Genomic DNA, 14,726 nt, shown 5'->3' with positions numbered 1-14,726 from the left:
ATGGAATGTGTCCAGGCTTATCTTGTACCCAAAGCTCCAGCCTATCTTTGGTGGTGCCATTCCGTCCCTAACAAATTGTTCTGACTATATGAGCTGACAAACTGTCCTAACAAACTAAACATTTTGAAATTTGACTATGGTCACCAGGGCAAAATGGGAGCGAGAAACTCTTCACCACTGTATTCTAAAAATAAATATTTTGTTGGCTTTAGCAACAACCTAGCTTACTAAACATCAAATACTTAGGCCTCATGCACACTGGACGTTTTTGTACGTTTTTTTACAGAGGCTGTTTTTGGCTTCAGATGTTTTTTTCTACAGTCAATAAACTCCCTATCATGTTATCCAATGTGTCCCTGTACACATAGGCTGTTATCAATCGTTAACATGGAAAAACGCTAAAAAAATTGATATTAATATATTATATTAATATTGAAAAACTCATTGCAAAGCTACTGGCGTTTTTATACAGTTATTTTAACATCCAGTGTGCATGAGGCCTTAAAGTAATTATAAAGTCTTGTTTTTTTATTAAAATAATAAACATGTGCTACTTACCTGCTCTGTGCAAGGGGGCATCTGAACTGAGCTGCAGCTCTGTGTATCCATTTAGACACAGAGCCGTGGTTTGACACCCCCCCCCCCCCCCCTTGATTGGCTGAGTTTGATGACAGGAGCGGGAGCCAATGGCGCAGCTGCTGTGTCTCAGCCAATCAGGAGGGAGAGTCCTGGATGGCCGAAGTACTTGTGGACATCGCTGGATAGAGACGAGGCTGAGGTAAGTATTAGGGGGGTTGCTGCACACAGAAGGCTTTTTATTTTAATGCATAAAATGCATTAAGATAAAAAAACAAAAAAAAAAAACAAAAAAAAAAAAACTTCTGCCTTTACAACCACTTTAAAAAATAAATAAATCATTTGACAAATGCGCTGGACATAAACAAGAACCTACATTGGCTCTCCACTGTCAATGTACTCCCACAGAAGATCTTCTGACAAGTCAGCAAATTTGACTTTGGTTTCTTCATAAAAATCAATAATATCAGTGTCCAGCTGGTTATCTGAAAAAAACAATTGTGGGTAGATTAATACACTGATTAAACAGTTGAGGACCCTGGACATGCTTCATAATGCCCAAAAAACTTCATCAAAGTACACAGGACGCGTGTAGCACGTCCTGTCCTGTGATGCTTCCTGCTCTCAATTGCCAGCAATTCCCAGCTCTTAAAATGAAATCCAAGAGTTTGTGTGTAAATATAGGAGCTCTGACAGCTGCTGTCAAAAAAAGGTTGTCTGACACAGTGTTTATCAACATCATTCACATGCAAAATAAGTGCCGGTTCCCACAGGGGCGACTTGTCAGGCAACCTAGCCGCTTGACAACTCGCCTCCCGATCTGTAGTACGGAACTGTTCTAATAGGAGCGACGCAAGTCGCTCCGACTTAGAAAAAGGTTCCTGTAGTATTTTTGGGGCGACTTCAGGCGAATTGCATTGACTTCTATACAGAAGTCGTTTTGCAAGTCGCCGCTGAAGTCGTGTGCAGGTCGCCTCGGTGAGGCGACCTGCAAGTCGTGCCGCCCCTGTGTGAACCGGCACTAAAGGAGGTACAAAGTAACATTGTATCTACTGTTTCATTCAAAAAAGAAAGAAACAAAAAAGTAGCAGCTGGTGTGAGGTGTGGTCTGGCAGGATCGCCACAATGCCGATGTTCTCCTTCTCTTCTTTATTTAAATTAACTTTAATGAAATATCCTTGTGACATTTCAATAAAGCGGAGTTCCACCCATTTAAATGTCAGCAGCTACAAAAATACTCAAACTCTTACCTGTCCCACAGTCCAGCTACCCTGTTTCCCCGAAAATAAGACCTAGCGTGATTGTCGGTGATGGCTGCAGTATAAGCCCTACCCTGTTTCCCCAAAAATAAGCCCTACCCTGAAAATAAGACCTACAAGGACTTTAACTAGGGCTTATTTGGTGGGTAGGGCTTATATTGCAGCCATCACTGACCATCACGCTAGGTCTTATTTTCGAGGAAACAGGGTATGAGTGCACATGAAGCCTCGCTCCTCTCCACCTCCTCTCCGCGGCGCCGGCATTCTAACTGTGGGAGCCCGGCTGGTGCTTTAAAGCCGGGCGCGCACTGCGTGAGCCACATGCTGTGAATGGCTGGGAAATCTTCTGGGACCTGTGACGTGTCCCAGAAGATTGCAGGGAGGGAGGGGGGAGAGATGATCTTCCTTCCGGTGCCAGGGGAGGAAGTGGGAGCTGGGTGCCTCTAAAAAACAGGTTACCCCCCCTCTCCAAAAAAAAGATGACATGCCAAATGTGGTCACAGACACTTAAAACGGAAGTTCCATTTTTGGGTGGAACTCTGCTATAAGTTCAATTGCTAGCCACATTGCGCGAGGCAGTGGAATGCCTCGCACTGGACTACCCTGGAAAAAAGTACTGCGCGCAGTACTTTTTTTTCAGTGCACACTACCACAACTAAGCACACTGGAGACAAGGCATTATGCCTTTTCATGTGGTGGGACTGCGCTGGAAAAGCCACCGAATGCAGTCCCACCATATCTAGTGTGAATGTACCCTAATGATTACAAACAGAACTCAAGCGGACAAGGACAGGTACACTTCCATGCCAAATTCTATATCCTTAGGGCTTCTGTTGCTTAGCCATTCCCTCCTATCTAATGCTGAAGCAACACAAAATGCACTGCCTTTGTTAGCTTTCTTTAGATTAAGAAATAAGCAGTGTACCTATGGCATGAATTGACTGCTCAGCACTCTTAAGTGCAGCATCAATGTAACCTGTAAGAGTGTTGTGGCCACTGGATGCCACTCCCAAGGAAACAATTGTCACTGAAAATCAACAACCACTTTAGACGTGACTTTAAAGTGACACTAAATCCACATGATAAAAAACTAATCAATACATGATGTATTACATGCTGTTCAAACTCAGTCACTATAAGATTAGTTTTCTGTATTCTGCAAAAAAAAACTGGTTGATCCTGCTGTCTATCTTCTCCTTCTGTTCATGTCCCCAATTCAGCTAGGGATTTTGCAGCTGTAGTGGCAACTCTGCACATGCTCAGTTTTCAGTGAATTTCTATGCTGAGCATTTCCTCCCTATCACATCTGAGCAGCCCATATGACTATAAAGTCACACATGTGGGTGTATACACAGTTGTAAATGACAACCCACACCCTCCTTCCTTCTCCATACCCACTAACAAGCTAAACACAATGGTGACGGGATATTACATGTAGATTAATGGAGGCTGGAGGGGCATGACACAGCCTGTGACTGACAGAAATCCACCCACACCATGTTACTGCCCAAAAAAATTAATAAAGATTTGATTTAAGATATATATTTGTATGACAATTTTAAACAGTTTATTGATATTAAATTATTTTTTACTCTGTATTCCAAAGGCTGTTTTTTTTTTTTTTTTTATTATGAACATGTGGCCATCTTCCACATACAGAAAGAGAAGAAATAATGTAAATTAAACAGTGTGTGTTTAGGATGACCTTAACACAAACCACATACTTTCTATCCTACTGTTCATGTGATTTCAGCTGCAGTGGTATGGGGGAGTGGTGTTCGCACATAGCTGGCCAGTCAGTGGCTTACCTAATTTCTAATCCCCCTTTAAGGTCCCTTTTACACAGGCAGTCCGTGTTTTCCTTTTTTGAACTGTGATAACATGGATCAAAAAAATTGACAGCAATGGACAGCAATAGAGCCCCACGAGTGGGCTGATGTAAGCAGTTTTGCATCCGCCTATATCTGTACACCACCAGGTCTGTTCAGGTTCATTGGACCAAATAGAAAAGCTTGCATCCAGGTCTAAAATTTTATGGACCAGAGGTGGGTGCATATACAGTAGGTCCGCATAAATTCACCCACCTATAGGGATAACATGAGTCGATTTTTTCTGTGAAGGAAAAAATCAGAACACAGACTTCATAAATGTACCATTCTGATCTGACTCAGCAGGGAATCCCTTTAGAATCTCCTGCTGAAACCAAATAGCTCCTGTGTAAAAGAGGCCCAACTCACATCACCTAATCAGGCATTGTGAGCGCTTGGAGCAGCCTCTTCGTTGTCTCTTATGAAAATATGACACAGAATGCTTAGGATGGAGAAGAATTTTTTGTTATAGCTCACTTTAACATCAACAGTTTAAAAGAAAAAATAATTACTTTCTTCGCTTTTGCAGTGAACAATTGCTACACCTGTAAAGACGCTGTGTTCTTTGCCACTCAACCTACAAGAAATTGGAAAAACAACTGTCAGTGTTCCTTTTATCATTATCATTCAAATTAGACAAAAGATTTTTAGGAACGCATTTTCAGTTTAAATATTTGCATAAATGTCATCAACCTGACACACAAGAATTTACAATATATTCTGAATCAGAAATCACATTTGAACTCAGCCATTTACTAGAAGAGTTGCCAACCTTGATAACATATTATACGCGTCTTGTTTGTCAAGAGGCTTTTCAAGGATCACATCTTCTAGTGTCTGTAGAAAAAGCAGCATGTCATTATAATGTATTGCAAATACATTTAAAAAAATGCACATGTCAGGGTTGGTTCACGCTTTTGTATGTCTGGTGTGGTTAAATGCATGAGGAACAGCACATAATATGTAGGATGAGATATGTGCCATTATATTTATTCCATATGTTTTCATCATTTCGTCACGCAAACAGCAGATTTGACATCCCACAACAAATCTAACACATAAAATGTGTGCAAAAAATACTAGTCATGCATTTTGTGCAGAATACCTAAGGTACCCTCCTTACAAAAACTTCTAGGGTAGAATGTGTGTAAAATATATAAATGAAAAAAAAAAGAAAAAAAAAAAGAAGAGTTAGATATCTGATTTATTTTCTGGGAATCTTCCAGGGCAGCATCTGACAGCACCATTATTGAAAAAGAAGTGACACATACTTGTGCCTCGGTATTACAAAAGTACAGATGGAACAACAGGTAAAAATCTGACATGAAAGCATATAACTTAGAAATGACCAAATACCAACCACATGGACGACTTAGGGCAGTGTAGCTGTGCTGCCCTGAAAGATACCCAGAAAAAAAAGGGGGGTTACCAGGTAATTAACTCTTTTTTTCTCAAGTAATCTTTTAGGACAGCATCTGAAAGAATTAGGGGGGGCATAACCTAAAAGGTCCTTTCTACTGAAAGATTGGTTGTGGCTGCATATGGGGGTCTAACCTGCAATGCCTCACGAAAATTTTAAAACTTGACCATGTTGCAGCCCTGCAGATCTGGTCAGGTGTTACTCCTGCTTTTTCTGCATATGAAGATGTCCAAGCTCTGGTGGAATAGATTGTTTTTTTGTTTTCATAAAAGGAATAGATTGTGACCCCCTTGGGAGGTACCGGGTTTGATAAGCATGTGTTATGACTTCTTTGATCCATCTAGCAATAGTACTTTTGGAGACCTTGTGGCCTTTGCTGGGTCAGGAAAAGACGACAAACATCACTGATGGCTTTTTCCAGTCTTTTGTTTTCTCCAAGTAAACTATGATACATCTCCTAATAGCCAGCTTATAGTATCATTTCTTTTTTGTTGCCAATTGGAATTTCCACAGAATTTCCACAAGGATTTTAACAAACTTTGTTTCGGAGTCCTACCTTTTGTTATTCTGAGGAAATCCCTGTGTATTTGTCTGTATCCATGTGGTAAGAGAGTCTGTATGGGAGTGGTTCCATAATTATCAATCAGCTGCTGCACCTGCAGGGCTCTAATTAAGGAAAATTGCAAGGTCTGCATTCCTTTAGACGTGATTTCCTATTGGGAGTATCTCACCTAAATTGACATTTTTATTGCAAGGGATGCCAAAAATCTGATTTGTATCTTAGTGCAGACTTCTGGGAAAATCAGTAAGCCAATTACAAATGCAGGAAATTATGTTTCTGGGGGGTGTTCTGTACACGTTCTGTGATGTTGCACGAGAGACGGCTGTCCAGGACTCTCCGTTCTCATTGGGTGAGACAGCAGCAAACTGCCATTGGCTCCCACTGTTGTCAAAATCAGTGAGCCAAGGTGGAGAGAGAGGGGGCCGGGCCATGGCTCCATGTCTGAATGGACAGAGAGCTGCGGCTCGGCTGGGGTGCCCCCATAGCAAGCTGCTTGCTATGGGGGCACTCAACTGGAGGGAGGGGCCAGGAGCACCGAAGAGGGACCCGAGAAGAGGAGGATCTGGGCTGCTCTGTGCAAAACCACTGCACTAAGCAGGTAAGTATAATATGTTTGTTATTTAAAAAAAACAAAAACACACAAGACTTTAGTATCACTTTAAAGCTCATAAATGCACAAAAATATAGATTTTTTTTCCATTTGTTATGCTGCAGCACAGAGATATGCACTAGTACTTGGTACTGAGTGGGGTTTCTATTTGAGACAAGTGTAAATAAGTCAAAAATTACATCACACATTATCATACAAATTGCACATACAATATATGCGCCAAAAATACAAACATGTGAACCAGTCCTTAAATTAGAAAATAACTGTAATTTGACTATGACACCATATGTTATAATACAGTCAGGAAAACAGCATAGAACAAAAAACTGTGCAGGTTATGCCCTGTACACATGGTCGGATTTTCCGACGGAAAATGTGTGATAGGACCTTGTTGTCAGAAATTCCGACCGTGTGTGGGCTCCATCACACATTTTCCATCGGAAATTTCCGACACACAAAGTTTGAGAGCTTGCTATAAAATTTTCCGACAACAAAATCCGTTGTCAGAAATTCCGATCGTGTGTACACAAATCCGACGCACAAAGTGCCACGCATGCTCAGAATAAATTAAGAGACGAAAGCTATTGGCTACTGCCCTGTTTATAGACCCAACGTACGTGTTTTACGTCACCGCGTTTAGAACAATTGGATTTTCCGACAACTTTGTGTGACCGTGTGTATGCAAGACAAGTTTGAGCCAACATCCGTCGGAAAAAATCCATGGATTTTGTTGTCGGAATGTCCGATCAATGTCCGACCGTGTGTACGGGGCATTAGAGATGGGAGAAAAGTATGGAAAACTGTGAATCCCTGCAGTCAATTGATAAATTTAAAGAACAATGAGGCTGTGCAGGGTAAATTATATTATATGGCACTTGGTAAAAACTAAAGTCCCACAATATGCAAAACGTATTTCTTTTCTTTTTGATAGAGTGGGTAGAAATCAGAACCTCTCTCGGGATTTCATTGCTGTCTGTGACTCCACTGAAGAGATTTCACATCTTTGGAAATCACCAGGACAGGCAGAGAGGACAATCTCTTCAATATGAACACAGACAGTAGTAGAACTCTACTCTAGCAGGATTGATAAAAGCCCTTTGGTTTAGCAGGGTTGATAAAAGTTAGAACGTCTGTCAGTTTTTATACTGGTGCCTGTGAACCTATTCAGCTGGCCATATACGCATAGACTTCTTTCATTCAACACGGGGATGATCACAAGAAATCCAACAGCTTCCTCCATCCACACTAAACCGTGTGGAAGGACAACCTCCCTTGCCGTCTACTGTATGTTAACAGTCGACACCCACGGTTGTCAGAATTCCCAAACTTCACCTGCATTTGATTGGACGCAGCAACTGTTTAGCCAACAATTTTCCACCCAGGTTCTACAACAAACATCAACTGAAGTATAGACTTTTGTTGAGCTTGGTGGTGCCAATAGGGCCACGCATGTCTTAAATTTCAACTAATTCAGCAGGAAATAGATAAAATTAGGGATGCGTATGGCAGCTTTTAGTTGGATTCACCTTACATCCTGTGTGGTCACCAGGAATAAAAGTAAAGAAAAATATCCCAATGAATATACAGACTGCAATAAAAACTCTTTCCAACTTAAGAGTAAAGATGTCTGGCACTCACATTTCCCCACTGAATTAAGATTTTTTTAGTAAATATAATGTATACCAATAACCTCTCTGCTCAGCAAAACAGACCTCCTATTGAGTACAACAATTTGAAAAAATAAAGATTTTTAATTTAATGGCCAACTCACCACAATAGTATCTGCTCCGATGACAATATCTGGGGTTTTGCGGTGCTTCTAAAAATAAATAAGATACAAAAAATGTAATGACAGTAAAATATAAATCTTTATGGTGTGTTTAGTGACAGCAATGCTACCTTAAAAAATGACAATGTGTTGCCTTTTTCTTTTAGGAAAAAGCATTTTAAAGTTATTCTAGTTAATAGTAAAGAACAGGAAACATAAAATAGAAATCATTTCAAAGTTGAACACGATCCCGCGATGAGTTCACCCTAGGCCCTTTATTTACCTCTTGTCCTCTGTCCCCGACATCTTAACTATAGTCACCCGGCTGTGACAGCTTGCGGCGTCACAGCAGAGTACCTGCTGCGCATTGTGAATGGTCCTGCAGTCTTCTAGGACCTGTCACATGTCCCAAAAGACTGCAGGGATGGAACTGTCAAAACCTAGTACCCGCTCTCCCCCCCAAAAAAAAGTGCCATTCCCTATAGAGGAGTGGAGGAGGAGAACTGCCGATTCCGATCGCCTAAGCAGTCAGGGCTGGAGTGGGTACTTGTCAAAATCAGGTACAACTCCCACACCCCCCCCAATAGTGTAATTTCACAAACTGGTGGGGGGGCTTAAAGCGTAGCTTCCCCTTTTGGATGGAGCTCCGCTTTAAAGGAGTATTCCAGTCAAATCCTAACCATACTTAAACTACTTAAACCTGTTCCCACTCCCATTCCAAGGATATTCAAACTACCCTGTGAAAGAAAAGATGTCTATACTTTCCTATTCTGAGGTTATGATTTTTACTGGTCTTCCAGAAAGAGAATCCAGCGCGGATTAATGCTAACTGTTTCCAGGAGTTGGCAATGCAGCCTTAGCTGCGCCAAGAGCCATGCTGAAGTGCTTCCTTTAACCACTTGCTTACTGGGCACTTAAACCCCCCTCCTATCCAGACCAATTTTCAGTTTTCAGTGCTGACGCACTTTGAATGACACTTGCGCGGTCATACAACACTGTCCTCAAATTAAATTTTTATAATTTTTTCCCCACAAATAGAGCTTTCTTTTGGTGGTATTTGATCACCTCTGCGGTTTTTATTTTGTATGTAAATGTAAAAAAAATATATATATATATATTTTTTTATATTTTGTTATAAAAAATTTAAAACAGGTAATTTTTCACCTTCATTGATGTACGCTGATGAGGTGGCACTGATAGGCGGCAGTGATAGGCACTGATGGGTGGCAATAATGGGCACTGATCAGTTACACTGATAGTGGCACTACTGGTGGGCATTGATAGCTGGCACTTGTGGGCATGGATAGCTGGCACTTGTGGGCACGGATAGCTGGCACTTGTGGGCACGGATAGCTGGCACTTGTGGGCACGGATAGCTGGCACTTGTGGGCACGGATAGCTGGCACTTGTGGGCACGGATAGCTGGCACTTGTGGGCACGGATAGCTGGCACTTGTGGGCACGGATAGCTGGCACTTGTGGGCACGGATAGCTGGCACTTGTGGGCACGGATAGCTGGCACTTGTGGGCACGGATAGGTGGCACTGTTAGGTAGCACAGATGAGGCAGATGTCCGATGTCCATCGCATCTGAGCCGGTGATCGGCTTTTTTTTCTACTGACGCTGTCAGCGTCAGTAGAAAAGAAAAAGGATTACCGATCTTTTGTTTACATTATGTGATCAGCTGTCATTGGCTGACAGCTGATCACATGGTAAGGGGCCGAGACCAGCCCCTTACTTGGATCGGTGATCACCCGAGTCTTAGTTATTCGGTGATCACAGCGCGCTTGGCGCGTGCCCTGCAGGGTTCGCGCACAGGGGAGGCTGTCATATGACAGCCTCCCGGGAATTCAGGTCCGCTCTGTGGCTGTCATTCGGCAATAGCGCGGATGTCAAGTGGTTAAACTATTACATTCTACCCGAGTACAAAATAATAAAAAACACCAAACCAACCATGTGCATTCTCCTTGCAACTTCCAGTGCCTTTTGCTTGGCAGTTTCAACAGCATATTCTTGTGGAGCAGAAAACAAAGACTTATCAAGAGTTTCTTTGAACCATGATGGAACCACTTCAAACCGAAGACCCTGTGTATAGCAGAAATGGGAAGGGAAAAATAATGTGTATTTTAAAACCAACATATGTCATTCCGTTACAAGACAAAACATTTAATCCACAAAATCATTAATGTAAACCATTCCTATGGAAAATATTAACCACTTGCCAACCAGCTCACGAAGATATACTGCGGCAAATCGGCTCTCCTGCGCGAACCGACGCACCTGTACATCGGTCCGTGCAAGGAGGATAACGGGTGCGCAAGCACGCTCCGCGGCTCCCGCGGACTCAGTGTTCGCCGGCGACCCACGATCGCGGTGAGGAGAGGCAGAACGGGGAACTGCCTATGTAAACAAAGCGATTCCCCATTCTGCCAGATGACATGACAGAGATATACTGTTCAGTGATCAGGAACAGTGATCTGTCATGTTCCAGTAAGCCCATCCCCCCAACAGTTAGAACACACCCAGGGAACACACTTAACCCCTTGATTGCCCCCTAGTGTTAACCCCTCTCCTTCCAGTGTCATTTTTATAGCACTGAACAATGTAATAATGTTACTGGTCCCCATTTGGGGTCATTTGGGGTCAGATTTGCCCGCTGCAGTCCCGCTAAAAATCGCAGATCGCTGCCATTACCAGAAAAAACAATAAAAATAAATAAAAGTCCCTAAATCTATCCCGATAGTTTGTAGATGCAATAACCTTTGCGCAAACCAATCAATATATGCATATTGCGATTTTTTTGTACCAAAAATATGTAGAAGAATATATATCAGCCTAAACTGATGCATAATATATAAATATATATATATATATATATATATATATATTTTTTTTTTTTTATATGTATTATAGCAGAAAGTAAAAAAATATATATATATTTTTTTAAATTGTTGGTCTTTTTTTGTATATAGCGCAAAAAGTAAGAACCGCAGAGGTGATCAAATACCACCAAGACAAAGCTTTATTTGTGGGTACAAAAAGGACGTTAATTTTGTTTCGGTACAGCATCTCACGGCCGTGCAATTGTCAGTTAAAGAGATGCAGTGCTGTATCGCAAAAAATGGCCTGGTCAATAGGGGGCAAATCCTTCCAGGGCTAAGGTGGTTAAAGCATTATTAAAAAAGAATACCAGGCATGGATGTTTTTACATAGTCCACCTAGGACCAATGTAACTAAGCATATACTATAATCTATATGTTCCCTCTGGATTCTGGAAATCACTATAACATGATACAATAGTGATCTGAAATAGCCTCTGAGTCCCCTGTCGAGTGGCTGCCCTGCTGCATTGTAAATACAGGAGGTTGCCTGCTTGACATAGGCACCATTTAGAAAATGCTTTGCATTGTCTCAATGAATACAAAGCATTCTCTAACTGAAAGGGGTGGAGAGCGTGACATCAATGTGCCTGGAGGGTGACCTGGAATTCTTCCTTAAGCTCTCAGTGTATTGCCTCTAGCGCCACATAACTAGTTATATACTTCTCTTTTAGAAGATCTCCAAATTGTATCCCTCTTCATTGTACTTCCTTGAACTTCCGATCAGGGAGTGCACCATATACAAGTGGATTGAATCTGATGCTTCAAACTACATGTCCCATGATTTCTTGTGTATTGTCTAAAAAGCACATGTGTGCCCTGAGCATAGCATGGAGTGGTCTTACCAGAGCCTGGGTCTCCAGGGAGAACCTGCAAGGAAGTGTAGCCACTCCATAGGTGGAAATGAAATACAGTTAATCTTCAAAGGCTCGTTATGTTGTTATTAATGGGGTTACAGCAGAGAAATAAGCAAAACAGGTCAGGCTTTTTTATTCCTGATGATGTCTAGATGACGAAACGCGTAGAGCGGGCTCTTTGGTTAAGTTTTTGTCACTTCTGCCGACTGGAACGCACGCTGGCTCCAGAACCCACGGAGCAGCAGCCGTGCTTATACACCATACAGCTGGCAGATCTTTCCTAGTGATAGGACACAGTGCAATAATATGTGAGTGACATTCCATTTGTTTTTAATAAATGGGATGTCCGCTTTGTGATGGTTTCCCTTACATGGTCTGGAGTACATGAGAGGATTCCCATGTCATCGGGTAAACGAAAATTACCCCACGTCTTTGTCAATTTACGAAAAATATTACAAAAATCAATTCCAAATTTCGCCAACGAACAAAAACAGGAACGAATATGTGAGGGAGGGATGTTTACCCATGTGAACTTCTGGTTTCCTTGGAGCTCTACCTGTAAAGCCTGTGAGAGTGTTTCCCCTCCCAGCAAGCAAGGTAGTGACCATAAGGGTTTATTTACTAAAGGCAAATCCACTTTGCACTACAACTACTTGGAAGTGCAGCATTTTTGCTTGTACAGGATTGGATGATAAAATCAGCAGAGCTTCCCCATATTTTAGATCTTCCCCTCAGATTTACAGTGACTGCACTTCCAAGTGCACTTGCAGTGCAGAGTGGATTTGCCTTTAGTAAATCAACCCCATAGTGTGCTTAGTAGTGTGGTATGCTTAGCACTGTGCAGCATTTACAGGCCTTCTCAAATGATCATCTAGAGCACTGTGTGCATTACGGGCCTCCTCATACCACCGTCCAGAGGATTGTGCAGCATTTACGGGCCTCCCGGGCTGTTCAGAGCATGGTGTGCATTACAGGCCTCCTCAGACGATCTAGAGCACTATGTGCATTACACTGTGTGCATAGGAAGCCTCCTTAGACCACCTTCCAGAGCACTGTGCAGCATTTACAGTCCTCCTCAGACCACCAGAGTACTGTGCAATGCATTACAGGCCACCTCAGACCACTGTCCAGAGAACTGTGTATTACAGGCCCTCCTCAGACCACCGTCCAGAGCACTGTGCAGCATTACTGGCACCTCAGATCTTCCAGAGTTTGTTCAAACCTTAATACCATAAATAACAACATATTCGATTTTTTTTTTTACTCCAGGAGTATACGAGTTTGGAAATTCTTTAGAAATACTTAAATAATGCATTATAATTTAATTAAATTTTAGTCGACTAAAGTGTACTGCAGATTTTAGTCGACCAAATACTACTAAAACAATTCAGATGAACAAAAAATGACTAAAACTAAAATAGCATGGTCAACGAATGAAAACAGCATGAAAATGTGAGGGAGGGATGTTTACCCATGTGAACTTCTGGTTTCCTCAGAGTCCCGCCTGTAAAGCCTATGAGAGCGTGCTTAGCACCGTGCAGCATTACAGGTCTCTTAAGATGACTGTCCATAGCACTGTGCGCATTACAGGCCTCTTCAGACCACTGTCCAAACCCATTAGATTTTAGTCAACTAAAAATGTACTGCAAATTTTAGTCCACTAAATGTGAGTAAAACAATTCAGATGAATAAAATACAACTAAAATTAAATGAATTTTTAGTCAAAAGACTATGACTAAAACAACATCCAAATTTGAGGCCCAAATTAACACTGATATCAGGTCAATGTAATATTTATTCAAATCACATTACAGAGAAAAATTACTGCAAAGTTGTCAGATTTGGTATGGTGCATTTTACTGTGTAGTTAAATATCAATCACAGTTCACATACCACATTGGAAAGTATATCTTGTCTCCGTGGAGATGCACTGGCCAGTACTACCCTCTTCCCTGCCAACTTTGAAATGACTGGATTCAGCAACATTTCTCTTCTGTAAATAGCACTTTAGCCTCTTAAGCTGGTAAAAAAAAAAAAAGTAAAAAACATATAATCAGATGAAAATCAACTGCAAGCACATTTGTTTTAGAGTAAAGTAGCAAGTTTTCCCATGTAGTGGGGCTGCTCATTTTTGTCTAGGGGAGAGGAGATAGGAGATTTACTTACCAAATCCTCCGATTTTCCCGACACAAGGCATGTCCAGCACACCCCTCCACTTGAGCGGTCTTGAGTTGTGGACTGTTCCTGACGTCATCAAGCCCAGAGCAGGCTCCACAGACCAGGAACAGTCCACTGCGGAGCGGAGCACCGTTCTTCGGTGGAATGAAGGATTGGGTGGGTATAAGCTTTCTCCTCTCTCCTAGATGAGCAGTTGACCCGTGTAGTGTGGGCACAGCCTCATGGCATGTGAAAACTTTTTTTTTTACCCAGAGTTGGGCTTTAAGGTCCACTTTATGTACTCCTTAACCACTTGCCTACTGAGCACTTAAACCCCTGCCCAGGCCAATTTTCAGCGTTGTTGCACTTTGAATGACAATTGCGCGGTCATGCAACACTGTACCCAAACAAAATTTTTATAATTTTTTTCACACAAATAGAGCTTTCTTTTGGTGGGATTTAATCACTGCTGGGTTTTTCATATTTTGCTAAATTAAAAAAAATTCTTTCATAGTTACCAAATTTTGCAAACAGGTAATTTTTCTCCTTCACTGATGTGCGCTGGTGAGGCTACACTGATGGGCACTGATGAGGTGGCAATGATGAGGCGGCACTGGTGGGCATCACTGGTAGGTGACACTAATGATGAGGCACTGATTGGTGGCACTGATAGATGGCACTCATGGGCACTGATTAGCAACACAGATCGAGACTGATGTCCCTGTAACAGAAGCCGGTTACCGGCTTTATTCTTTCTCCTTACGCTGATCA

At 41.9% G+C, this 14,726-nt stretch overlaps 1 protein-coding gene across 3 annotated transcripts in view; it reads right to left on the bottom strand.

Annotated features, from left to right (window-relative positions):
* The window catches only part of ASMTL (acetylserotonin O-methyltransferase like), a 107,900-nt gene that overhangs the window by 60,497 nt on the left and 32,677 nt on the right, over positions 1-14,726 (bottom strand). For 2 of the 3 annotated variants that reach the window (XM_073616415.1, XM_073616416.1), the window contains exons 2-7: positions 13,692-13,818; positions 10,016-10,147; positions 8,067-8,114; positions 4,476-4,540; positions 4,216-4,280; positions 953-1,061 (exon numbers count right to left, since the gene is read on the bottom strand). In XM_073616415.1, the coding sequence (XP_073472516.1) occupies positions 953-1,061; positions 4,216-4,280; positions 4,476-4,540; positions 8,067-8,114; positions 10,016-10,147; positions 13,692-13,784 (512 nt within the window). In that variant the 5' untranslated portion in view covers positions 13,785-13,818. The remainder of the gene's footprint in view (positions 1-952; positions 1,062-4,215; positions 4,281-4,475; positions 4,541-8,066; positions 8,115-10,015; positions 10,148-13,691; positions 13,819-14,726) is intronic. The other variant, XM_073616417.1, reaches the window with a different exon arrangement.

This window comes from Aquarana catesbeiana, linkage group LG02, assembly GCF_042186555.1.
Source record: "Aquarana catesbeiana isolate 2022-GZ linkage group LG02, ASM4218655v1, whole genome shotgun sequence".
NCBI lineage: Eukaryota > Metazoa > Chordata > Amphibia > Anura > Ranidae > Aquarana > Aquarana catesbeiana.
Note: the sequence above shows the minus strand (reverse complement) of the source record. Positions and strands in the feature narration are given on the sequence as shown.